A 27245-nucleotide genomic window follows, 5' to 3' on the forward strand; every position below is an offset into this window, starting at 1 on the left:
TCCGGACGCCGCGTACAACAAAACCGTCCCCTTTCCACCACCCCGCCGAACGACCGAGAACGTTCCAAACCGCGTGAATGTTTGTTTTCCTCTCCACGCATGAGTCGGCTTTCACGAAGTACTTTCATCCAATTGTTTCGTCGGCAATTCTATGCAATAGTGGTACGGGATAAACATCGAGTTCCGTGTGGTTCCGTTGTTTGTTGTTTTGCTGCAGAGAAGCGGAAAAAAGCCTACTGAGTTCGAAAATACCAATCCGCATCTAACGGTGCCAATTGATGCGAAACGACTGCGCCTTTCGAAAAGGCGAGCGGAAGTGCAAAAGAAACGAAAAAAAAAACAGTGTGTTAGGGAAACGCATGTTTCCTTTGTCCGGGCATTGCAGCACATAACACATCGATCATGTCGCCTGCATTCCTGGCGGTCATCGCCGTCATCCTGTGCATCCTGTTCCGGATACTGAACGTCAGCAGCACGCCTCAGATTCCCAGCATCGTCTGCAAAGATGGCCAATTTATGGAGTGTTTCAACAAAATCGCACCAATGCTGCGGGAACCGTAAGTGTTGTATTTTCAGAGAAGCTGATTTTTGTTTTGATTTTGCATTTCCACCAGCCGCCGGTCACCGTCGCTTTCGCCCGAGCACGAGCGGCACCTTTTTTTCCAACCTCATCAATGGAAGCGTCTGGATGGAAAACTGTTCCATGGAAACAGTTACCATAGGAATGAAATGAAGGAAAGGAATGGAAGAGTGCGCTGCTAAGAAAGTGCGCCGTAATCTCTTCGCCAGCACCGGGGTGGGTGTGTGTGTGTTGGGTTTCTCTCCAAACCCATTCATTTTTCCTGCTTTGCGGCGTAGAAGGAAGGCATCGTTTGCGGACGGAAACGATTCCTCCCACCGTCGCGATCGGGGTATCGGTGGAAGAATTGGCTCCGGCAACGGAAAATGATATTTTTTGGATACCAACATTTCTCTCCGTGCCGGTCCCGAACGGGTGGAGAAAGTTATGGAAAGAGAGAGAAAAAAAAACAAACCTGACAAAATTATTGGTCTGAAGGTAAAGGCATTCCTGTGCGGCGGCAGATGGAATGGCTCGGAATATTTATCATGCATCCAGAAAAGGAAGGCTTCCCATATGCGAGGAACGCGATTATTATGCCATCCACGAGCAACATAAGGTTTCGGTGGAAAATTATGCACAACTTAGCAAATGATTGACTGGAACAATATCGAGTCAATTATGTTAAGAAACATACATTCATGTTGATATAACAATATCATTTTTCTTAGTGTTGGTAGAATATATTTGTCAATGAGAAAAATGGATTTGTTAAGGAACTTAAAAGTAGAAAGAAGTAAAGAAGTATCTTAATATGTTATTAAAAAATTACAGGAAACTATTGAATTAATAATTCATGCATTTTGTTGTGGAGACAAATCTAAAACATCCTCATCCTGGGGTAATATGTATTCATAACTTACGTATGAATCACATAAGCTAAATTTTCTTAATTAGTCGAACGAAAGCGATTCACTTGCACGTGGCAAAAAGGTTTAAAAAAAGCAGAGTTTTTATGTTAGAGAATCGATCTGTGAAAATTGGAGATACGTCCTGGGAGAAATTATTAATTTTCACATCAGAGGTGTATAGTGCCTCACCCTAACTCGTAACAAACCATCACCAGCAGGTCATAGAACAAACACTATCGCTTTAGACATTCGTAATAAGACCTTCGTCTTATCAATAGTTGAGTCTTGTTTAACCCTCATGCGCCGCATGACATCATTCCCAAATCCCTTCATAGCTTAGAACATTCTAGTTTGTCGTTGCCACCCTTTTCCCCACCCCCAGAAGGCGCCCGTGTTTTAAACTGTCGACTAATCCACCTTGGAAGTCATAAGCGGCGAAGGTCTAGACGACCAAAAGCAAAATGTATGAAAGAACCGGTCGAACGATTGGTTGTTGGCGCTTTTTCGCATTTCTAGGTCACCGGCGGCATTGCCGGATGGATGGTCTCGAGCATGCACATGCAACTGTTTCCAGCTGTACCGTATACAGCAGGGGCCAACCCGGTGGATTATTTTAGTACAAAAAAATTTTGAAAAGAAGAAAACGATATGCTACTATTACTATCCCTAGGATGATTTGGAAGAGGTCTTTTCAGTCTCTTTGTACCATCAGTAACAGTTGGGTTTGTTCAAAACACAAGTTGCAGTTAACAATTTTCTAGAAAAGAAGTACATCAATATTAAATCATTTGAAAGTGGATTTATTTCAATGTATGGAGAACATAATGTTCCACCATAAAATATGTGGATTGAAAGTATCATGTAAAGTCTGTTTTATTCATTGAATGTAATCAAAAACAAAACAAAGAATGATAAAATTCTAAAAGGAAATAATGACGAGTTTAGACTAATATTAGTTATATCAGAATTATGTTTAAAATTCTTAAGAAATAATTTAAATCAAGTATAAGCTAACAGAGAAAATTAAAAACAAACACTCTATCTTTTATCGTGTTTGTATCCTACTTTTCGAAGTAGAAAATTAATAAACTTCAGCATCAATAAAATTTAAACGTTGCCGTCGATCGATCGAATTTTTTACGGTCTGTCCCGTTCGGTCTGGAACCTATAATTTATTTCAAAGCAGCTGCTGAAAACCACCAGCTGACGCCATGAACTGCCGGAACGACTCACGCCACTGATAAGGGCCGTTTCTGGAACATACGTTTATGCGTGAAATTATCGTACATGACAACATGCGACGAAAGTGACGGCTTCGCTTATTCGCGTAATTTGGCGCGAACTCTGTCCAAAGTCCGGTGCCATCTCCAGTCATGTTTCCACCGCATAAGCCGTGATGATATCATCCGCTCGCCACAATCTCTCCCTGACGGTCACGTCCGTAAATGGATACGGCATCGGTAAACCGGCCGGCTAGTCTGTAGGTTAGTAACCAATCGTTTTCGGGGCGAGATACTGAACGCCTGAGTGTGGCAGAAAGGAAAAAAAGGTAAACCGGTCCCGGTAGCAACGAGTGCCGTAAATCAGCTGCTTCAATATCTTCAATTCGATTCGTGGTGTGGTTTGGTTTTATTTATTCTAGAAACAACTTTTAATCTTTTTTTGAGGCGTTTTATGGCACATACCGTAACAGAAAACACAAAACACAAAACAGAAAAATTTACTTTGACTCGGTGGAGCACATAAATGTTGTTCCTTTGGTCATTTCGCTGTACGATCCGTCTTTACTTGCGAAACTGCAGAGTGTGCAGTTTCAAATATTTAACTCGGAATTTTAAGTTTCGGTCTAAGTTCCGGCGGTCGCTAAATATCACTTCATATTTTTACCTTTTGTTGCGTAAACATGTTACAAAAATTGTAGATTGTTCCCAAGAAGTAAAGATCCAAAATGGGAGCGATATCTTACTATTTCTGTGGAGTGATACTTTATGGTCATACAATTTTAATTAAATTTTATTGCTTCGGAAGACACCCACCATTACGCTTGCAAGCGGGTCTCTTTGTTTAAAGGGTTTACTTACTTGCTGCGAGTTTTAATTAATAGCTACTCTCCCATTTAATTTCAACCCATAGTCACCGGACGCGAACCACTGGAAAAGTGCCTCGAATGGGGCCCTACTATTATGCCCGTAAAACGGAACGACCGAGTGCAAATTTTCCCCCTCCCGTACTTAATAAACACTAACAAAAACTCCTCGAGTTCTCAACTAATGGAAAACTTCCGCCTCTTACCGGGTCAGCCTTTTTGCTCGATTTTTTTCCCCGTTCGCTGCCTACATTCTCACACTTCTCACAACAACCCGCCAATGCGATGCACTTCACGCTGCATTCCGGGGTCCAGGGGTCGTATGCAAAGCGGATCTGTCTAGGGGAAAATAAGTTTTTCCCTTCGCCCTGCTCCACTTGTGAGTGACCGGAGGAAATGAATCTCGAACGAGGAATAAATAAGTCACCACTACCGCCGACCCGGTCAGCTGTAAATATAATCAAATGCTACCATTAGAAACTCGAAAAGTGGAGCACACAGGGGAGGGTGGAGAGTGAGTTTAAACTTTTCGGTCAACCAATCGAGTACAGTCTAGCCGCCGTGCCGTGGAATAATGTTGTTATAAATGTTGTTTTGGGCAAAGTGTGAAGCGGAACGATGGAAACCACGTTTTTCACCGTTTGGGAAAAAGTTTGTCTTGCAAATCCGAACACCGTCGACACTTCCCGGACCGGGTTCGGATGTAACGAAATTACGGAGGGATTTAAAATTTATAGTTTTTGTACTTCATTTCTCCGAACCCCTCCGGGAATCATCTGTTTTTCACCTGGCTAGAAAATGTTCCCGCCCGTAAAAGGGAAGGCTGTTATTGTTTTTATTAGCGAACCGGCGAGCGTTTCCGCGGCGTTGATTGTTTATCTCTGAGGCCGGCCGGACAGGGAAAGTGAAAAACACCTTGCCAGGGGTTTCCATTCACCGTGTGCTGGCCATTTGGTTTTCACCGATGTTGTGGACTGACGGTGAACATTTACACGTCTGTCCCGTTGGTCGATCGGGTGAAAAATAGAACGTTCAATTTGCGTTTGTCTTCCAAGGACTATTTATTTTAACAGTCTAACATGAAACAAGAGAAATGACAAAAAACAAAAATCAGATTCAGTGCAAGGACAGTGTGTTGAAGGTGATGAAAAGTGGAAAGTGTATATGTTTATAAACTCTTGTAATTCTAATACATTTAATGCCTTCTTGGGAAATACTAGAATGCTTACCTTAAATCGCCACCAAACTGAACTTAAAGCTTCACTTCTTCCAGTTACCAATAGGCTCCCACACCGTCATTTCCTTCTTTGCTCACCTGTCACCTATTGACATCGTCTCATCAGGTTGACATCTCATCAAGCGCAGGGTCGTGGGTTTCCGATTGGGCACTCCGTTATTTCCCGGCGTGTTTATTTTCCCATCTATTTGTTTACCGTCGCCCCGTATCGGACCGGAATCTGTTCGGCTTGGGGCGGCTTGGAGCCGTGTGTGTGTATGTGTGTTTTGTGTAGGAGTTTAGGATCGATATTGTGACGCCCTTTTAGGTTTAGGGAAAGGGAGGAAAAGAGTGGTTTTCCGGAGAGCGTTTCATGTTTATTAACCACACGGTTTGGTTTTGACAAAAACATCTCGATCCGATGCGATGGATATACGACTGATGAAAAACATACTGACGCTGCGGTTGAGGTAGATCTGTTTTTGAGTGCTGTTTATAGCTAGTGTTATATTTCAGTGTAAGATAAAGGCGGACAAGGGTGTGTCATTTCAAGAGAATTAAACTTTACAAAGTTATTGTAAAAATAAATAAATTTCTCATATCACAATACTTTTTTTCCTCTCGACAAACATTGTTTGAACAACGATGATTCATCCACCGGAACCATCCGGAACGGCTTGTTATCTTTCCAACCCACGAACGTGCATCCGATAAGAATGTATGGATGGCTTCCCTAACAAGCACACCAAGAATTCATACGTAACCCATAGGCACCTCGCAGAATGTGCTAAATTTGTACTTTCGCTGAAAATGCTCCCAATGGGCAACGGAGCATTTTCTACCCCACTTCCCCCAACCCCACCGTCGGTCCTTCACATTCCTTCCTGCAAGAGTAAGCAAAGAATCGTTCTGTATCTCGAGTTATTTTTGCTCTTTGCTAGTTCCGTTTCTCGAAGGGCGCCACGTCTTCGGTTTCCAGTACGTTCTCTGATGTGTTTTCCACGTTTTTCCTCCCTCCTCTGCACGGTGGGGGTGTACTTCTCCAATGTGGCCTTTGTAGCTCGCGAGAACGACACACGCTAGAGTCGGACAGACGGGTAAACACGTAAACGAAACGATTGATCCAGCATGTCCGCTGGAAGGTGAAATCCAAGACATCGTGGTTGTGTTGGTCCGGGAGCGAGCGGTACGGAAGGGAAAAGAAATATCGTACCGATCAAGGGTGGATTAGCAGTACAGCATAATAGTCATTATTTACGAGCACTCGCCGTAATGATAATTAATGTCCACTTACCGTTCAACCGACGGCAGTACATTCGTATCGAATGTACAGACAGGTATTGTAGGGAGCAGAGTGTTGTAGGAGTTTCATTAGAAGTTTACAGCGCTACATGTTTATACCTCCCACTTTTTTAGATGAAAAGAAACCTACATTTTCTTTTCTATGCTGACTTGCGGTTTTGGGTTTGTAACATATTTCAAAAGACTAAGTCGCTCGTACTTAACTGCTCGCCCAACAATTGTTTATTGACGCTCTCGCCATTCGACGAGATAATCCATATCCCTCGTTTGTTCCACCATACATAGGATAATCCTTGGTTGGCAAGAATATTTGCACGACCGATTAACCTTCCATAATGGATATGATGGCAAGGGAAACCAGAGAAAAAAGCGGACAAGCCACTTGTTGCCATTGACGCATTTAATTAAGTCGATGCGGTAATGCAAAGGTACTGCTATCCGATGAGAGAGTTGTTACTTTCCTTTAATTTTCCGCACGATTCGACGGTGAAGTTGGCGGAAGGTCACGGGTGACTTTTTCAGCATTAGAAAAAGATTATCTGCGTAACTGCGTCCCGTTTCGTAGCAAAGTTCTAATGACGACAGTGCGATTACGAGGAGTCCCTTCTGGCGAGCGAACTGGCCACAGCCGGAAAGGTCGCTGGCGAACCTTTCGGGTACCCTCGTCTTCGCAAATGGACGCAAAATCTATTCAATTTATCTTTATGACCTAGAACAATTATGAAATGGGGCAGAAAAGGAGGAGTAGGAGGAGGGAGAGAGAGACAAGGAAATCTATTAGAAAATTGCGTTGTAATCGAGCCATGGCGCTGTTGGGGTTGTACACCATTGGGGAGTGTAAGTGAAACTCGATTGCTTCCGTTTTTGATTTTTCCTTTCCCTTCCCATCGATCCAGTTTTATTGGTGTTTGGTTTCCATTTTGTTAGACAAACATTTGATCTCGGAAGTCTGCCGGAATGGAAAATAAAAATGGCTGAAAATGGTTCCCAAACGCGCTGTGTTCGATCCAATTTTTATCCATTTGATTTTGTCGGTGCCATGGATATCTTTACCGCTTCTCGTAGACGTTTTAGTATGAGCTTAAATTTTATTAAATTTTCCACTGAACGGAAGCGGCTAATGCTTCCCTGGAAAACCTTGCAATGATAACTTTGATGGTGTAGTGTTTCTAAAGAACCCTTTTTATGAATATATTTTCCTCGCATTCATAACACACTTTGGCGCTGGAATCGATTTCCGAGGAAAACTCATTACAAAAATCCCGTCCCCGATGTCTGTGCACCGTGTCCCGGGACTGTCGGGATCCCGCTCGTCAATGCTATTAGGTTTCCCAAAGCTTACATCAATCTAATTAAACGTCGCACAGGGTATCATCACAGCGGGGAGTTTGTTTAAAATTTACCCTCCCAAAAGACAGCGACATGGACGTTGTGTCACACCTGTCAACAGCACAGAGTTTCTCGTTTCTGGGGATCGTTTCGGAAGCTTTCCGGTTTTCCAAAGGTGGGTGTAACTAGCTAGCAAAAACACACACCCACTCTGTCTAGGAGGATTCGAGAGCAGCGCACTTCGGGTATCGGGCCACGAATATCCGAGACCGGCGTCGTCTGCCAAACGATGTAAATCCTTGCCATTGAGGCGTTTGCCAACCTGGAAAGCCGGTAAAAGGGGCTTTGTATTTCAATTAAGTAATGAACTCTTGCCCTCCGTAGAAGGTGAGGCGATATTTTAGCCGGAAAAACCATAACTTGGGTGCAAATTGAACGACACAACCGAAGCGTTTCGAGGCGTAATGCTATCCTATAGATTTCTGCAAACTCAAATCACTTGAAAGAAGTATTCAATCCAAGCGTTTTTATTAATTTTTATTTCTTTTGCGAATCTGATTATTCTGGATAGATGCTGAAGGTCAAACTTATAGCCCTTCAATGAAATGTGACACATTTATGGAGGGTAATATTTCACATTTCCTCCGCCTCACAGAACGTTCGTCATCGTTTTATTACAACCGAGTTACGGGTTTTCTCATCCATGGTGATCCATCAATTTAATGCCAACCGCTACCAAGAAAAGAGGTGAAAGTTCATGCCATTTGGCCAATGATGAAACGGAGGAAAACGGTAGAAGAGTACGAGAAACGAAGAAAAAGAGGCAAACCGGGTAAATTAATCTTTCTTTTCGCCACTTTGTTCGCTGGAAATTCAATTTCTTTCAGCTCATTTAACAACCCCCAAAGCGTGATAGGCGTCGACGGCACGGTTGGCAAGCGATTGGCAACCTAAGGAGGTCCTTTTCGATCCCCATCCGGCTTTCACTCTCCAGTAGGGGTTGTGCTGGGGGTGCTGGGGTCTACCGGAACGGAAGGACACGTTTAAGGGGGCTTTGGATGTGAGATGGAAAACCCTCCAAATGGTGGGGAAATCGCTGCAAAAAAAGTATCAACGTGGGGACATATTATTACGAAAAAAAAATGAAAAGATATGAACCTCGCTGGGACGAGGGTAGGGTCGCCCAACGTTGGGGACAGTTGATGGCGCACGGCTTTGGCAAAAACCACGGACCGGACGTCACGCCCCCCCCCCATTCGGTGAGTGGGTAGAAAGCGAAACGAAATTCGCTGATGCAGTAACAAATGTGCACCGCGCGAGAAGACGATTGAAGTGTTCAATAAATTTAGAAGCATCGAGCATTGATGCGGGAGCAAAAACACATCCTGCAAAACGGGGTGGAAAAGCAAACCCAGAAATTGTGCGGTGTACAGCAAAAGATGCAAGAAAGGTACAAAATAACGTTAAAAAAAAAATGTTCGATGTGCTTGAACAAATGGCCACTTTATGGTGCGGACACGACCGGTGACGTTGGATACGCGATTAATCGACCGTGGCCGTGACGTCTGCTTATCGACCGAAAGGAGGGGCACTCGGTCACATTGGCTCCGACTGTGTCCGGAGAAAAGCTGGGTAAATACTACGCTAATGAATACGGGATGAATTGAACGACCGAGCGCTGCGGACGTTGACAGTTTAATAAATTTCATCAGTTCAGTGCTAATTAATATTTCATTTTGTGCAAGATTGAGCTTCAATATGAGTGATGCTTTTCTCTCGTGAAGCAATAATTAAACCCTATAGTTGCATGATGAAAAGATTTTCCAGCAATGCAAAAAAAAAGAAGAATTTGTTCCCAACTGGGTTGAACTGACATCATGAGTTTATGAAACAAGAATAACTCCTTTCGGGGGTTAACTTTCACCTTCTGTAACGTTCAAAGCAAAGAAATAATCTGTATTTATCCATCCATTTATCCTGTTTCCTTGATTTGCATTTTTTTGCCTGTCATCCATCCCACTCCGTTTAGGTTATTATCCTTTAAATGAACCATATTATCTTCGTCCCTTGTTAGAGTTGACTCTGCTTTGTTTTTTGCAAACTTCGCGGTTAAGATTTCCATCTTCTTCTGCGCAAAAACCGTTGACAGAACCATTTTCCGCCGGTGCAACTTTTTTCTCTCACTATACCGCCCCAATCCTCGATTGACACTTCGGAAAATTGTTTTAAAGACAATTACCTCCCACCATCGTTTTGTCTCTCGTTGCTCTCTGTTTCCCACGAGTGAGAAGTTCATCTTCCGACCGTCATTTAAGTGCTTAATTACTTCGACACCGTTAACCCACATTGAGACATTAACAAAGGCCAGTGTTATTTTCCTTTTTTTTCTTTCAGTGTGTAATCACCTTTTTATCGCACGGATAAAGTTTACCATTTTATTACGTAACTTTTATCCCGCTTGCGACGAGAGTGCAGTTGACAGTTTCAGCTTTTTAGTAAAATTCGCCAAAGAAATGTTGTTTAAGTTGTAAAAGTAAAAGCTACGAAGTGGGATGAGCGCCATTACCCAACGAACCTTTGACAGCTTATTTGGCTAGGTTCGACTAAGTGTTTACGGATCGCTTACCATCCGTGTACTGGTGTGTCTGTTGTTTTACTTTTTTAAAGAAGTTTGGAAGTTGAAATTTTCGATTCTCCTCGACAGTTCTCGTGCTTAGGAAGTGGAGTATGGTGATCAGGAGCAGCACCGACAGTATTCTTGATGCTCGAAGTATTGCAACCCGTGTCAATCTTTAAACTCAATGCTGGCTCTTCCAAGGTATATGCAACCCCCAGAAAATTTTGAAAATATATATTAATGGGTCTACTTTATGCTTCTAATGAGGTCATCCAAATTAAATTTTAAACTGAAACTTCTACTTTTTACTTTTTTTATTTGAAAATTTATGAATACAAAATTTTTATGATATTCATCTAATCCTGAAAGAAAAACCTATCAGAAATTATAAATTCTGATCATACATTCCCAACCATTTGTAAGATACACGATCATCAACATAAGAGTTCTTCTCTATAATTTTTTTTGCATCAACCATTTCACTTTCAGATAGTCGCGCACTGGCCCGTTTAAATGAAATCCCCCCGTTTTGCCATTGTCAAAGCATGAGGCCGATTCGATTAGCGAACACGTGAAAAGCCTCGGGAGCTGAATCATTTTCAATTTACTCTAATTGAGTCGAGCCGCATCGTAGGAAGTGCAATGTCATGTGAAACACGGCGGAAACGGGGTGGGATGAAGGTGAACGTGCCGCCCGAGGCCACGGGTTTTAGGTGCGCTACCCATTCGATATTGCTTAGTGCTCTCCGTTAACAGTAGGTCCAGCACAAAGAGCGCTTCCCTTACTTGTGAAAATGGGTTTTAGCCGATTTTAAATTGCTCCGGGAAACCATTTTCCGTACTCTCGGTAATTGCAGCAAAATTTGACACAATGCACCGCCCTATAGTGTGTATTCCTAAAGGAAAATGGTTAGCTTTTGAAACTTGTGTCACGGTTAGAGACAGGTCAGAATAGGGCTTCTTGTATTTTTGTGCTCAAGACTGCATTCAACTAAAGACAAAACCATGTCCTCAACAAAGAAGGACCTTTCTTCGACCGAGAAAGAAACACAGGAAACTACAAATGAAGCTCGCATCGGTGGCAGTGTCCGTTTCACTTTCCCATTTCGATGCATCGCGTCTCGGGAAGTTTAAAAAAAAAAACGATCAGCGAATGAAGCAAACAAGTTAGTGCGGCGGACAAGTTTTCCTCCGGCGGGAAAAATGTATCATTCCATCCCGGTGGTGCTGGGAAATATGGTCGCTTTGCCGCCTCGGACAGATGCTCCTAAAGGGCGGCGCCTGCAACGCTCATCCAAGCAAGGTAACTAGAGGATCCTTGTGGCAAACGATGGAATGTAGAAGTACAAGTGCGCTGGTGCTATCATAATTTTCCTCACAGTTTTCTGTGTGCCACCAGACACTGGCCAGAGAGACGGCAAGCCGGGGTTCTAGCAGCGACATGGGGAGAAGGAAGTGGTTTGGCTTCCTTTACCTCGTGTCTTAGGAAAGATTTTCCTTCTGGATGCTGTCCACCGGTGTATACGATGTCCAAGGGGGGGGGAAAACTTTTTCCAAGGAAAGAAAACAAATGGACGCTCTACAGCAGCAGTGGCCCTGCGAAGAGAGCATCCTTGTCGAAGATGAAAATAATCATCTCGAGAAATCTTGCTTGCTTCTTGGGTGTTTGATTTATGTTAGACTTCGGGCGGACGGTGGACAGCACTGAATTAAATTAACATCCATTCTTATGCCTCGGTATCTTATCTGTTTCAACGGAAAACTTTTGTGACCACGTGCATATGTGGTCAATTAAATGGATAAAAGCACGTCGGTAGTGCCGGATGTCCGGATTCCGTTTTTTTTGGAAGTGGAAACTGCAATCAATCACTCAGTTTTTTCAACTTTTGCCATCTTTGCGGGTTATTTTTGAATGCAACAACGACCCCAATTAGCCACCAGGAACAACAACTGCAGCACTACATGCCCGGCCGAGGTGCAGTTGTGCAACATTAGCGAAAAATGGCAGCCCGCGTTAGCGCAATGAAAAATCCATTTCGCTGGCCATTCGCACGCTGTACCAACACTTGTGTGTTGGTATGTTCATACGGGAGAAAGGCTGGAAAAAATGGGGTGTAATTTCGAAACTCGTCAAAATACACCATACACCGGGAATGTCGCCAACGGATGCACCGGTTTTATGGTGGTTTTACGCGCACTCGGTGTTGTTTTTTCTGAGCGCGATAATTTTCTCCACACTCTCGGTAGACACAGACAGTTTTGTGTTGTGCTAAATGAAATGTGAAAAAAGGAAAATGAATCTCTGTTTTCTTTCCAATGTTTTCTGCCGGGCCAACATGAACACGCGGGCGATGTCAAACAAATACAACATATCACAGCTGGATAGCTTGTCGTTGTTAGTTTATGTCTCTTTTTGGTATTGTAGGTTAAATGAGAGCAAAGAAAACATCAGTGTTTCAATGAACTTTAAAAATCAGACATCGGATGAAAATATCTTTTAAGATAATTTAACTTATTCTCCTAAATTATTTAACATTATAAAAGTATTACGATACCTGGTTTAATTCGAAATAGAACATTTGGGAAGATTGTTTACTATTTTTTGTTTTATAATAGTTTTAGTACAACACAGCACATTATTCTGTATTCCGCTTGGCCCAAGAACGACTTTGCATCGGAAGGTTTTACTTTGTGGCGCATTTGGCAATGTTCTTATGCAGCGATGCGTATCGGAAAATAAAGGTCGTTTGATGTGTGTTTTCCGTTTTAGAACCTGGCTTGGCACGCGAACTTTACAACAACACATCGTTGATGGTAATGTCCAATGGACGGCACACTGGCGCGCTTTTTCGCATACCTCGTTTTAGTAATGTCGTTTTGTTGTCACTGCGACGTATAAGCGAAACCTCTACAACATTATGGATGAAATGCTGATCGATCAAGAAAAGGACCATTAAATGTTTGTGCTAAAACGTCGACCAAACTTTCCACCATGGCATTGTGGCTTTATTGATCTTAAATCGACCATTTTCTCTTCATGCGCCCCTTTTCTTCCCCAATGGCCACGGTCATGGTCATTAGCCTCCGTCGGAGCGATTCACATCCTTTTGCGTATCATTATCATTAACTGCTCGCTAATCGGCGCACGAATGTCTTAATGTGCCGGTCGGTTTCGGGATAATGTGTTTATTCTGGAAATACGAGTCACGCAGTTTTCCATTTGTGTAGTATTTCCCACTGGAAAGAAAAAAAAATCCATACGAATATAATTTTTATTTCAGCTTAGTTTTTTTAGTTTTGCCAAAATTAGTTCTAAATCCGGGTTTGACGTGCCTCACCCTATCTGGCGTGATTTTTGGAGCCTCGAAACTTCCGAAGCTTCTTTGCTTTCTTTTAGCAAAGAAAAAACAAAAAACTTCCCCATCCCGCAAATCAAGCGATAACGGTTTCGTGCCAAAATTAAATTTGGAAATAACCGGTTCAGTTTCAATTTTTTTTTTTTGCGATTGCTGCTGTTCTCTCACGATTCTTTCTTCTTCTGCCGTGGCTGTGACCTGCGACGCCATCCCGTGGCACAAATCTCTCGCCACGCGAAACTGACGAAAAAGCGAAACCCGCTGCGCCATCCATCGTTCGCCCCGGGAGCCGTTATCACGTAGACAGTTTGAAATTCATACCCGCACGAGTTGGCCGCATGTCAGGTTGATGAAAAAGTTACACGGAATTTGCTATGGTTTTGATTTTTTAAACTTAGTTCTGTGGTACGTTACAAGAAAATTGGTCGTTTTGTTATATTTTGTTTAAATATTTCTAAACTCTTTGCAAAATGTAGATTTAAATATTTTTATGAATCAACTTGTCAGCGACTCTTCTTAGAACGAAGAGTAATTTGAACCGCGAATTCCCGTATCCACGTTTTGCCACGGTGACATCATTCTTCAAAATTCATACAACCGCAGCAATCTTATCGCCGTCAATTTTATCTCTCCGTCTCGTTGCCACGCGAGTTTCGCTGTCTTATCAGCGGGCTCAGACCACAAAACCGGCTAGATTCCGGAAAGCAGGTGTACCGACAGACCGTGTCTGTCTGGGCACTTTGCCGTCATCCCGGTTCCCACGGTGCGAACTTTGAACCCCTCCGTTCATGTCAGATTTTCCTTTTGCTCCTATCTTCAGCAAATCACCGGCAAAAACCCTTATCGCCTTTTTCGCAAGACTCACTGCGCGAGGCGTGTGGCTTTGGAGCGGATATTGATGATTGGGCTTATTTAATCGAGCCCCACAATGAAGATAATGATTTGCCGGTTTTCGAACCCTTGCGCCGTCAGATGCGGTTGAGAGTGGATTTTTTCTTCCGGAACTTCCGGATACTTTGCCACCAAAGAACGGAAAGCGAAAGATGGACGAAAGCCAAGATAAACTATTTTCTTTTGGGATTCTTTTTGGATACTCGATAATGTGATAATTATGATTTAAGCCTGCAGGATATCATTCGTGTGCATGTTCTATTTTTTTGTTAGCTTGTTCGATTTGATATTGTGGTTAATCATATTGCTTATAATATTTTTTATAGTTACTTCCACATTCTTGTTTTTTAAAAGTTCTTATTGAACTATAACCATTTTTAGTTGGCTAACAGTAACCATCCAAAATTTTGTCATCCTGCAGATTGCGTTACTTTTACATGACAATATTTAGTATTTCCTCCTGCTACCTCCTGCTTTTCTAAACTTGTCCCATTAAAAGGTAACACTTTTCTTCTCTTCACAATTCATTCATCATGCATTACCGAATGCATTTGCACGGTGATGCAAGACGGGCAGCGTCGGGCTGTACAAACGTGCACGCGCCTCCGTCCACCTCAATCAACTGTTGCAGCTGAAGTGCATCATACTTTGATGCAACCAGCCATTGTTGTGTGTTGGCGGAAAAATGACAGCAAAAAACAAAAAAAGGGGTAGAGAAAGTGGTCGTCGGTGGAGTGTACGTGTGCATTTGCACAATTGATATTTTCTTTCTATTATTTCACCGTCATCGTCGTCGTCCGTTTCCCTCCGGCTTGTCTCATAAGAAATTCTCCTTTCACCCACTTTTGTCACCCTAGCCCCCCTCTTTCTTCCAGCAGCTTAGTTTTTAATTCGTTCGCGAAACTTCGCGATTCAACCAGAAAGGGGAAACCACGCTCGTGATCGTGTGTGTCGGTCCCTTTTCCGCGCTTCGTTTGGCTCCGTTACGTTTGTTGTGATTTCTCGGCCGTTTTTTTTTAACTTTCCTTCCCATCGCATTTTCATTCAGATTCGCCACGAACACCGCGTTTTGCAGTTGGGGCATCTTTTATGGTCCTACTTCCGCGATCTGCTGCTTCTGACAGTGGCGAATGTATTGTATAATCGGAATAGCGGCACAGGGATAGGCTTTTTTTTTACTGCCTCTCTTTCTTGGCCGGTCATTCAACCGAGTTGTATGCTGCTCTCTACGCCAAGAAAGCAAAAAAAGAATGAATAAACCATCAACGTTTGGATGCAATCGTTGATTTCCTTGTCGCTCTGTTATGACTAGCTCTAAGTCGTCTTTCTTTGGGCAATTTAGTACAGATTAGAGATACATGATGTTCATTTAGTGTATTTTTTACAACATAAACATAATTACGAAACCGTTTATGTTTTGCAAGTTGAAATAAATCGCCCGGAGAAGACTTTTTAGCAAGTGCTAGAGTCGACTTAAACCAAACTTTCACTTTTTTGATAGCATGAAAACATCTCGTTACTATATCCTAAGTCGGATGAACTAATTACGACGTAAATCATACACCAAGCGAAATCTATTACGTAGTTGCGTCGACAAATAAAGGACATTCCCTAACGAGAAGCATAAATCCTTTTATCGGCGGACTGTAAATTTAATTTAATTTTGTCCTTATGTGTATGATGAAAGGCATTTTCGTTACAGCACATCTTACGACCGGTCGGGCTGCAGGAATCTTAATTAAACATCCATCTTTCCACCGGTGTTGGATGAAATATTTTTTAAACTCCCCAACGCTACCTGGCGTTCAGGCAGAAATTCCTTCATTGAACCCGACGTAGCGATCATACCGTCTTCACTTTTCTCCAATAGCAATTGCCATTAGAGCCTTCGGGGATCTGGTATTACGGGCGGATGGACCGTAAGTCTTTAGGGATAGCAAACATCAGACGGGAAAAGCTCGCCCGGAAGCCGTTCGCCGAACTGATCCCGTCAACCTTCGGGGTACGAAATGACGCACACGTGCATGCCTCGTATGGACGTGAAGGTTCAGATAATCCAGCTCCGAAGGATCGGACCAGGAAGGGCCAAAGTGGCCGACGGTTCTCATAAACTATACACGAAATGTGTTCCTTCTAATGAAGAGGCTCCAATCTTGAAGACGCGCCGGGCTGCCAGGATCTTCTCGGGGCCGGCTCCGTGATGTGGCTTTGTGTGCGAGGTGACACTAAGCATGCCATAAATTCTACTCAACATGTGATGCTCCGCTTTACCTCCAGTGCAAGGATTCCCTTTCCTGGAGCTTTTCCGTTTTGGCTGGCCTTGACACAAAAACGGATATGTGCTTCCGTAGGGGAACCCGGACGATCGGTGGAAATATAATATACGTTTTATGTGTGGCTTGATAAAGAAAAGTTGTCACTTGACGGGGAAGAGAGAAAAATCTTTCTTTGCCATTTTGACAATCTGTTGCGGCACGTCGCAGCTCGGCGAAAACCCGTGGCATTTCCCGAGCGAGCGGAAACAAAATCGTGAGTTCATGATTTTGATTTCGATTGACGCCGTTCGATTTTCGTCCCATTCAGTCGGGCAGATTTAATCCAGTAATGGACCGACATATTGCACACGGGGCGTTCGTGGCGTTATGACACATTTCCCGAGCAGTTGAACCCGACCAATCGACACTAATGTGTATGGAAATGGGAGGCGTGTCGGTCAACATCGATTTCCTGTGTCGGTTTGGCGGATGGAAATGCTTTTGACGTCCTTCGACCGAACCGATCAATCCGTCCCGTCAAAATGGAACAAAGGTGACTTTGTCCCGTGCGTTTGTGTGTATGTGTGTGTTTGAATCCTCGTAAGCTGAGCGACTCTGTACGGTCACCGGGGTAACCCGTCGTGTGCGCTTTACCGGAAAAGCCCCGACTTCACCAAACCGCAGCGCAATTTTCCGGTAAAATATGTGGACTGTTTGTGATGGAAAACAGGACCGCCGGGAGTGTTTGGTGGAAGGTCCTATCGGAGGGGGTTTGGATTATGTGACGCTCAGCGAACGGGACAGCAAGGACATGTAATGGCGATAATGCCCGGGCCCGGCTTGATGGATGGATAAAAGATGGAAGATGTCCGTCCGATTGCCGGTGATGGTCTCGTGCATTCAGTGGAAATCCATTCACCGAGCGGTTTGTGGAAACTCTCGGTTCCCAGAAAGCTCTCGATCGCAACGCTCGTCTGCGTTGCGTAGATCTGTTTTCCTGTGTGTGTGTGTGTCCTTCACATCTTCCCAAAATCTTTTCACCGGCGGAATCCTTGCACCGTACCATGATTGGATGAATGTTAATCACCGCTTCGTTTGGATTGCAAATCCTTGGCTTACGGTAGGTCACCGGCGAAACCCCTTTTGCGGAGACTCCGCTACCGGTAATTGAATCTCGGCGAACTTTTCCAATTCCAATCTTCGGTAAGATTGACTGACGTTTCGTGCGGCTTACAATTTAAAGGAAGCAGGAAAGATATTGAAAGAAACAAGAAAAGTTGTTTTGAGGTTGCTTTTATTCATCGTGATAAAAGGATTCTACAAAAAGAAATTTCCCCATCGCAAGTACAAAGGATCTGTTGGGAAAACAGCTATAAACAAAATTCGTATTAATTTTACCAAACATTGGCAACTTTAAAGGTGCATTAAGGATTCAATTACTGTTTACGATTGAAAGGTGCCAACCGGGTGTAATTCCATTAAAAGCGTGTGGGCAACAAAAAAAAAAGGATTGGTCATAAACCAGTGGAAAAAAACTGCCCCCCAAGGAAAATGTATAATGCGGTGCTGATGGTGCCGATAATGATGCACATGTCATATTCACGTAATCGACGCCAGAGAGTGGAAAGCCAGGGAGTGTTGTTGTGTGCAAACAAATAAAAATAATGGAGTTAATCCTCCCGGCCAGTTGGCTGCCGTTTTTTCAGTGCTCACTTTCTGTTCGCTTTTTTCGGCACTAAAAAAAATAGGAAAGGATAAGAATGATGAATCGGAACAATGGAACTGCACATTTTGAAATAATCTAATTTATTCTTCATCATCCCTTGGAGGGACAACCCTGGCTCCGTCGCTTGCGGGAGGAAAGTGATTCAATTAAATTACCAATCCTGTTCTGGCAACTTTAGTGGCTCCCGGGATGTAGGGATTTAAACCGCAGACACTTTAATGGGGGCATTTGCCAAGGCGTAAGGCTTCTTTTAATTACCCAAATCGTCAAGGAGACCCGGGTTCGCTGTCCTGGTCCATCGGGGCAAAGGTCAGCGTTGCTTTTTAGCATAAAATTCACTTTTCCCACTCGCCTTTTTCCGCTCGCGCTCAAGTCAAACTAATGACAGATATTAAGATACATTAATTGCAACTTTGTCCGGAGGCTGAGGAAGGTGCAACACAGAACGGTGGCGGTTTGGCTTCTGGTGCTGACTGACCATCTGTGCTGTGAGACAGACGTTCGTCAATGAGGGCAGTGTAAAATCACGCCGAAAATGTCTTCACCACCCTGTTTGGCGATCCCTGGATTCGGCGATGATTTAATGCTCCGTTGACCTTTTGCACGGTGGCATCAAGTGGATGGGGAAGGAAAGGGAAGCAAGCATCATTTAAGTTGCGTTCCGTTTCTTATCGCGCTCGGGAAACTTTTCCTTTCCCGAGCGTTGGTGGAAATTTAAATGAGCTCATAAATTAACAAGCCGTAACGGTGAAGCGGCCTTTTTGCTTTATACCTTGTCGCCGGCTTTGGTCAGCTACAATGCTTTTTGCTCGTGCACCCAGCACGGAAACAACCGGCAGAAAGGAAGGAAAACGCCACCGGTACAAAGTGGGAAATCCTTCACGATTTAGCGAAAGCTCGAACCCCGAACGGACCAAGCGCGGACGTCCTGTGAAGCTTTCCGCACGCTGACTTACTAATGCCGACCGACCAGTCTGCTCCTGCTTCCTTCCTTCCGGCAAAAGAGCCAGATCCCCGTAGGAAAAATCAAAAACATAAAAATAGATACCAAACATTCCGTCCGCGGGGGGGGGAGTGGAACATCCTTCCCGGGGTCCGGAAGGATGGCAAAAGGGCTCTCGGTTGGATGTCGTCCGCGGTCCATCCGGTTGGTTCGTTGTGCCGGGGTGGACTTGGGGTGGCGGCAAATCAAGATAAACGTCGGCCCGGGACCAGCCTCCCTTTGACTTTTTCCGAGAGGGTGGGCAAAAGCAGCATTCTGTCTCGCCGCAGGACATTGAATAATGACGCTCCGGTTCGGCAGTGATTTTCCAGACGTGTTTTCGTCGGGTCGGTTGGGGTGGAGTTTTGGGGGGGAGGAAATAAAATGAAAAGCCTCCCCGAAAGTAACGGCGGCGTACGGGGGGAGAGTACGCGCGAGTCTGTGGAAAGCAACATGATCTTCTTCTAGTCAATTAAATTTTTCGGCTCGGTTCGTCCTTTTCGCTTACATTTCAGGCCTCATCGTTCAAAAACTCCACCACTTTTGCTTTCTCAACTCGCACGACTTTCCGTTCCCCTGAACGTGGATAGAAAATTGAATCTTTACTTGTTCACTTATTTTTCGTGCCTAAAGTGCCGGAGGAGGGAAGGATACACACGGCCGATCGGTGGATTTCGGAAGCTTCTCCATGGTGCTCAGCTTACCGGCGCCCAGCTAAGGACTTCGACTTGGCCGAGGCACGTAAATCTGAGACGCCCGGTAGCGTGTAATTAATATTGGCCCATGCCGAGCGTACGCGCGCACGCCGGTGACAACCTTTGGTCCTAAATTATCGGTAATTGGAGTGTTATTAATGGGGGGGGTTTCGGGTTTTCCAATGTACCATATTATTATCGGGCGCGCGATTGCGCGCTGGGAATGCTGGCAAATTATGCTGTTGTTAGCGCCTCGTTTTACGGCCACCCGGGTTTGGACTAATTTTATTCTCCCTCGTTTGATGTTTGATTAATGTGCTTTGGCAGTGAATCTAAGCGACCGATCTCTCACGATAAACCTCCGATCGAACGGAAACGGGGATTTATTTTCAAATGTAAAATGTAACAAATGCCACGAACCATCCATCCACCACATACACACACACACACTCTCATTTTGGGGCGGTGGAAAGATAAATCGTTTCGGCACACATTAAAGGAACTCAATTTATTTCCCGTCCGCGCCGGTGCCCCGAAGGGATTGCCAAAACATATTCCCTGCTCCATTTATTATGGCTCCGAAGGCGTAAAGGCCTTCGCATGAAATCACCAAAATCAACAGCTTTCGAAAGGGGGACCGTTGCTCCGTGTGTCATTCCTGCTAATGCATTCAAGCCATGTCCACATGACGGTCCATTCTCGGTCCTTTCGCTTCCGTTTCGTACAAAAGGAAGAACTGAACGATGCATTGCAATCAAATCGAACTGGACGACCCGGTTCGATTTCGGAATATGTAACGTGCCGTCCCGTGCACGTCCATTTTATTTAACACTTTTACGTGACGCGCTACATCGGTGCTTCCCTTTCAATAACCTTTTTTGGTCGTTAATCTCTGGCAATAGTGAAATTTATTTTCCAAACCAAACTGCTTTCCACCACTCGAACCTCGTCACTGGAAAATACGCGCGCACACACACACGCGTGTGTGGACATTTCGTGTGTGAAATAATCCGCTCGGAGCGTAATCGGTTTTTCCAGCCAGGATCATATTTCATGCTGATACCCGACTCGAACACTTCACACTGGGGGAGGAATGTATGTGTGTTCGTGTGCCACTGGAAGCTGTACTACATGTGCTTGCTAGCGTTCCCCGGATGATAGCTGGTAAAACTGTGCTAGTAATAAATTATTAGCTCATCCCCTCTTTTGCCTGGTAGTGGGAAAGTAAGGAGCCCATCTGCGAACAACCCTGACCTACATCGTCCCTGGAGATGGGATGTGTACGAGTTTTTGCAAAAAAAAAAGGAACGATGGAACAGTTTTATTTGCACCGATTGGGGGTTTTGTGGGGAAAACTTATGCTGGCAAACTGGTGGCGCAGTATTTTAGTCCTCACAGGGAAGGAAGATTCTCACATCGTCTTGGGCACCGTTTTTCTCACAAGCGGAAAATGGTGTAATTGGGCCACTATTTTCTCATAGTGGTACTCAAACTTTAATCTCCAGACAACACCTTTAAGGGAGGGGGGACAGTGTGCAAACACTTGCATGACCCTCTAATACGCTGGTGGTTGCCAACATGTGCCCGACAATTACAGGAACCCATGTATTTTTCCCGTGTCCCGTGCAACCTTCCCCGACCGAGAGCCGGCTCCCACGAGCGCGCCTGGCGCCAACGAAACGGAATGATAAAGGACCTGCCCCGACCTGCATTCCTTCCGCCGGTCTGTGGTGGTGCTGTGGCAGCGAAGATGGAACGCCCAGGGTTCACGCGATCTGGCAAATTGCTACCCTCGGCCGCTGTTAGTCGGCCGTTCGGTGTTAGGGCGTGGAAAATTATTACATTGGGTCGAATCGATGGCGAACGGCGCTGGCAACTGGTGCTACCTTCGCTTGCGCTTGTGGAAAAGTTTCAACCGGTAGTCTACTTTTTTCACCCCCCCCCTTCAGTTTTCCACCACCTGCTGGGGTGCGTGTTTTTTGTTTGTTGTTTGCTCCTTTTCTCTTCCCGTGGGTCGACTTTTCACCTGACGGTGTTTTGGATTTTACTTTCCAGATTACAAGTTAGCCGGAAGAGGGGGGGGAGTTCACGTAAAGTTTGCGCTCCCAATGGCCTTAACCCCGAGAGAAATGGACTTTTTACCTCTTAAAAGGGGAAGGAGGCCCGGGAAAGTTTTCATTTCAGTGAGTTTCAAACTAACGAGAACGAGAATAAATAATGTAAAAGTGTTGAAGTGGGGCTTGGAATCACTTCACAAAATCTTTAGAACCTTTCCCGGAAGTATAACACAATCTTGCATGTTTCGCCTGATAAGGTGTTCAAGCTGGAAAACAAAGGCTTATGTTGCCCTCAATGATTAATTTCGTTAAAAGGGTTAGTTTATTTTTATCAAATTATTACCGTTGTTGATTGTAATGGAGATTTGTTATGAACACTTATTTTTAAGGGGTTAAACAAGAGAAACAAGTCTGCAGGGCGAAAAAAGGGAATTAGATTAATACAGAAATATGTTTATGGCTTGTTTTATGTTTAGTAATAAAAGTTGTTAGAGGTAAGACTCATAAAGTGAGTAAAACTTTTAAAATTATGTGACAAATGTAAGCCGTAATAAAATACAAAGTACTCTTTTAGAGTTGAGTCGGTAGAAACTTTCGACAAGATACATTCATTTGAGCTTTTTATCAGACATTCCCTCGAATTGGTTCTTGAATCCTTCTTGGATTCATTCATCTTTTTATCAGAAATTCCCTTTTATCGTTTATTGAATTCTTCTTGGATTCATGCATCGTTAAACATTTTTAAATTTTTATGATTCGAATAAATTGCTTTGTGATTGATCTTTTCATTATTTTTGAGATATTTATGAATTCAAATCGTCACGCATGTTCAAAGATCCATGAAACCCTAATTTAAAACATCAAATTCATTTAATCAGTGTTTAATCTGGATTACCCAGCTCAGGCAGTTATGTATGATAAAAATATTATTCTTTAAAATATTCATCATTAAATCATATGATGTTTTTTGTAATACGAATAGCTACGAATGTTGGTTTCATTTTTACGAAAGTCGATTACACAAAACATGAAACATTTGAAAAATGTGTTAAACTATTTGTTTCCCAAAAAAACGCTTTCTTTGACTCCCAACCTAACTCCAAACAAAGGTGTAACGGATCGAAAATGGATCGAAGAAAAATGAAAATATTTCTCGTATGCACTTGCATCAACTTCCACGAGTGTGGTACAACTTTTCCATCATCCAGCTGGTCGCAATCGGAACCGACACGTGGACACGTGTTTGATCCGTTAATCCAATCCAAACCGTGCATGCATTCTTCACCTCATCCATCTTTACCGCTCGTTCCGTTACAATTTACGTGCATCGGAATCAAACAGCCAAGGATACTCACAATCGGATGAGGAAAGTTCGTCCCCGCTTCGTGATCCGCAACTCCCTGGCGTGTGCGGAGCGTGCAAATAGATTTCTAACTACTTCCTTGGGTGTTTTCCACCGCTTTCCACTTGTGAAGTCGATTTTCTTACGGAACGCTCGGTCTGCAATCTGCCACCGGGATCTTCCACCGTTTCCCGTTCGCATACATCACAAAGTTTAACGGGGACAGTTACGACGGCGTAGCGAAACCCCTTCCGATAGGGGGAGGTAAAACCTTTGACCTTCCGGAGTGCGAAGGAGGAGGATGAAATGTTCCTTCCGTCAGGACCCGTCGCCCTTTTGCCATATACGACGTTGTGGACGGTGTGGGCCAAACCGTGAGCTTGAAGGGTTCGCCTCCCTCCTTTATCTGGATGCCCTTGACTGGGCGCTCTTCCGCGAGCGAGAGATGGATCGAAGGCGCGTGTTTCACAAAACGCGATGGAAATGGAATATATAACAACAAACCGAATAGTGGTGCGCGCGCGTGTGACAGCTTTTTATCGTTTCCCACCGATCGTAAAGTGTGGCGCTCGGAAAGCTTACGAGGCGAAAGATTGCATGATGGAAAGATTCTAACCCCTTTTCGTTTATTTTCTCCATCTCCACAGGTACATTCCGACCCGGCTGTGGGGCTTCAGTGGACACATTCAGACAATAATTCACAGTATCGTGGGACGCGTGAAATGTCCGTGGCCGCTGGGCGAACGCGTCTACCTGTCGCTCACGGACGGTTCCACGCTGACGTACGATCTGTACCAGCCGCTAATTACGACCGTCGAAGGTAAGCCTCTTTCCCGGGAGTAACCCCGCCGAATGCCGCCCGGTTGATTAATTGCACACCGATGTCACCGCCTCCCGGAAGGCATCGCCCCGTGGTCGCTCATCATCATCGGTGATGTGTGACAACCCCGACAACCCCGACTTCCCCGTCAAAACGCTGTGAAGTAATTTAATTTCAATTCGTTTGTTCCCGTGTTTGGGTTTGGCCGTTTCTTCCGTGGACGCCGAACAGACGACATCACGGTGGCCATCTGTCCGGGCATTGGCAACTCGTCCGAGTCGGTGTACATCCGCACGTTCGTGCACTACGCCCAGTGCCACGGGTACCGGTGTGCGGTACTGAACCACATCGGAGTCCTCGACAGCGTGCAGGTCACATCGAGCCGGATATTCACATACGGTAAGGGTTTTTTATTACGAAGACAACTTTTAAGGATGCACAGCCCATTTTACACGATAGCAACTTTCATTCAACTGTCAAAAGCTTTTTGAACCTCAAATTAGCACTTGAAGATGTAGTTTACTATGGCAACGTAAACATTTTCTTTAGTTTTCATGTTTATTTAATTTGCAAAAGCTGTTTAAGAGCTTCGGAAGCTGCTTGAAAGTAGCATTTAGTGAAAGTTATCATTTTAAAGAAGCCTAATCAAGAAAACATACATGCTATATTTTAATTTTTTTGACATAGTTTCGACACATTTTGCTTAACATAATACTTCTGTTGAATTTGAATATTCTCTTTATACTATAAAGAATTCGTTATACATTTTTCATACTATTCAATGTGATGATAAAAAAATGATATTAATGAAAAAAACACTCTGCATGAAACAATATGTTTCAAATGAATGGAATACAAATGTTCGTTTGGTAAAATAATAGTAAAACTAATTCTCTTGTCTAACAGCAATTATTTAAATCAATATAGTACACTCTATCAGCACTAGTAATTTTGCAGTATTTTTTTATAGTGAATTTCCTTATTTAAAATAAAATCATTTTTAAATCCGCCTGTTATAATGAAACGTTAAGTTTGGCTTGCTGTTCCATTCTTTAAGAGTATGTTACAAATTTTGATCCTTTATGAATACTGCGTGCATTTAAAGGATGTCCTAAGTACTAAGCTTCCATTTTGTTTGTTCCTCTCCCACTCGTTTTCGTACCCGCAGGCCACACGGACGACTACTCGGCTATGATAAATAGCCTGCTGAAGAAGTATCCGACGACAAACATCGTCTCGGTTGGATTTTCGCTCGGTGGCAACCTCATCTCGAAGTACCTCGGCGAGGCGAAGCGACCGGCCAACATCATCGGTGGTGTCTCGATCTGCCAGGGCTACAATGCGGTGATGTAAGTGGTTCCCCCTCCCCCCGCCTAACTCACCTTTTGCGTGTGTGGCAAGGTATTCACTGTTCCACCATCCATTTCCCCCAGTGCAACCCAGTGGCTGCTGAAGTGGCAGAACTTCCACCGGTTCTACCTGTACGTGCTGACGGAGAACGTAAAGAGCATCATCATGAAGCACCGGCACGTCCTGCTGTCGGACGACATTAAGCAGCGCTATCAGCTGAACGAGCGTGACATTGCAGCGGCGGCGACGCTGCCCGAGCTGGACGAGGCGTACACCCGGCGGGTGCATCAGTTCGCGACCGTCAAGGACATGTACAGCTGGAGCTCGTCGTTCAACTATCTCGCCAACATCCGGCGCCCGATGGTGTTCGTTAACGCACGGGACGACCCGTTGGTGCCGGAGAATCTGCTCGAGCCGGTGAAGCAGTTTGCCGGTAAGGTTGGCCGTTGCGAAATTCGTACCCTCATGTTTTAACGTGTGTCCTGTTTTTTTTGCTTCTCTCCCTCCGCGCAGGAACCCACAACCAATCGCTTTACATCGAACTCGCGAACGGTGGCCATCTTGGGTTCTACGAGGGTGGTTTAATCTACCCCAATCCAGTCACCTGGCTCGACCGAGCCGTGGTGTCACTGATCGGTGGTATCGTGATGTCGCACAACGATCTGCTGGTGGCTAAGCGGACCGCCGAAACGTCCGACTCGATGGCCATTTAAGATTCGCTACCACCATTCCCTTCGATTGGTGTCGGTATGCTACCGCTGCCGGAACTGGACCAGCTGTTGCTGGTGCGGCCCCGCCGGTGGCGGCTGATCTTTGCCGCGCTCCCATCGACACCGTCCATCGGTGGGGTGTTCATAGCCGTGCTGAAGCTGTTCCTGTCGCTGCTGGTCGCGAAACCGAAGGTGGAATTCCCAACCACTCCCTCGACGTAGACGCCGTCGACGACACACGCAAAGAACAAAGGAAACAATCCCTGCCCGAAGGTAAACAAAGCGAGTGTGTGCATGAGGCAGCAGGAGAGTTTTCATCGCCATCATCGTCGTCGTTGGCGTTGTCACTCCTGGGGGTGGAGGTCAAGTGGTCTGACCTGAAGTACAAGAAAGATGATTATCATAATCATCATCCAGCGCCAGTGCCGGGGCTACAGGACGCTAAAGCACGGGATCCTTCGTGTTGCCACCGAATGAAGACGCTCACTAGGGAACACGTACGGTGCACGCAAACCGACATTATATCGAAGGGATTGGTTGCTCGTGCATAGGTATCTAACGAAGCGAAGAAGCGAAAACTCGAATGAAGTATAAGCAAGGAGCACAAATTACAAATCACCCATCGCTTGGTGTGACGCATCCTAAAACGAATAACAATCGAGACCGTCACGATGAGGTGTGTGCTAGAAACAAACAGGACAAAAGGAAACAAAACTGAACATTAGTTTTATATAAGAACACAAACAAATCCAAACGTGCACAAGCATAGCTTGTTCCAAACTCCCGCAAATTAACGGATGAAACCGGCGGGGTACTTCTCGTTTTCGACCATATACACTGATATACAAGAGGTGAAAAATCTACACGATTCCTTTAAAAAACCACTAGGTAATAACCCAGATTAGATAAGTACAGACTTTTCATCCTCTCATTCACTTCATATCTACTCCTCATACAAGTAAGCCATTTTAAAATGTTGTGTTACAAGCTGCATTTTTTGTTTGTTTTTTTTAAACGCGTTTTGGTCGGTCGCTTCACATG

The 27245-nt window shown here is 44.4% G+C and overlaps 1 protein-coding gene across 1 annotated transcript; it reads left to right on the forward strand.

The window, feature by feature from the left end:
* LOC131266772 (abhydrolase domain-containing protein 2) lies at positions 1–27115 on the forward strand. The gene is made up of 6 exons (XM_058269408.1): positions 1–557; positions 23972–24144; positions 24376–24543; positions 25313–25493; positions 25578–25927; positions 26008–27115. Exons 1-6 carry the CDS (start codon positions 403–405, stop codon positions 26205–26207), a joined length of 1227 nt encoding a protein of 408 aa, XP_058125391.1. The 5' UTR covers positions 1–402; the 3' UTR covers positions 26208–27115.
* The last annotated feature ends 130 nt before the right edge of the window (positions 27116–27245 follow it).

Source organism: Anopheles coustani, chromosome 2, assembly GCF_943734705.1.
Source record: "Anopheles coustani chromosome 2, idAnoCousDA_361_x.2, whole genome shotgun sequence".
Lineage (NCBI taxonomy): Eukaryota > Metazoa > Arthropoda > Insecta > Diptera > Culicidae > Anopheles > Anopheles coustani.

What these genes read in the sequence shown, in the direction of transcription:
- LOC131266772 (XM_058269408.1), top strand. Translation starts at nt 403, where the DNA reads ATGTCGCCTGCATTCCTGGCGGTCATCGCCGTCATCCTGTGCATCCTG. An exon ending in GCACCAATGCTGCGGGAACC is followed by an intron (nt 558 to 23,971) that starts GTAAGTGTTGTA and finishes CCATCTCCACAG; the next exon opens with GTACATTCCGACCCGGCTGT. An exon ending in GCTAATTACGACCGTCGAAG is followed by an intron (nt 24,145 to 24,375) that starts GTAAGCCTCTTT and finishes GACGCCGAACAG; the next exon opens with ACGACATCACGGTGGCCATC.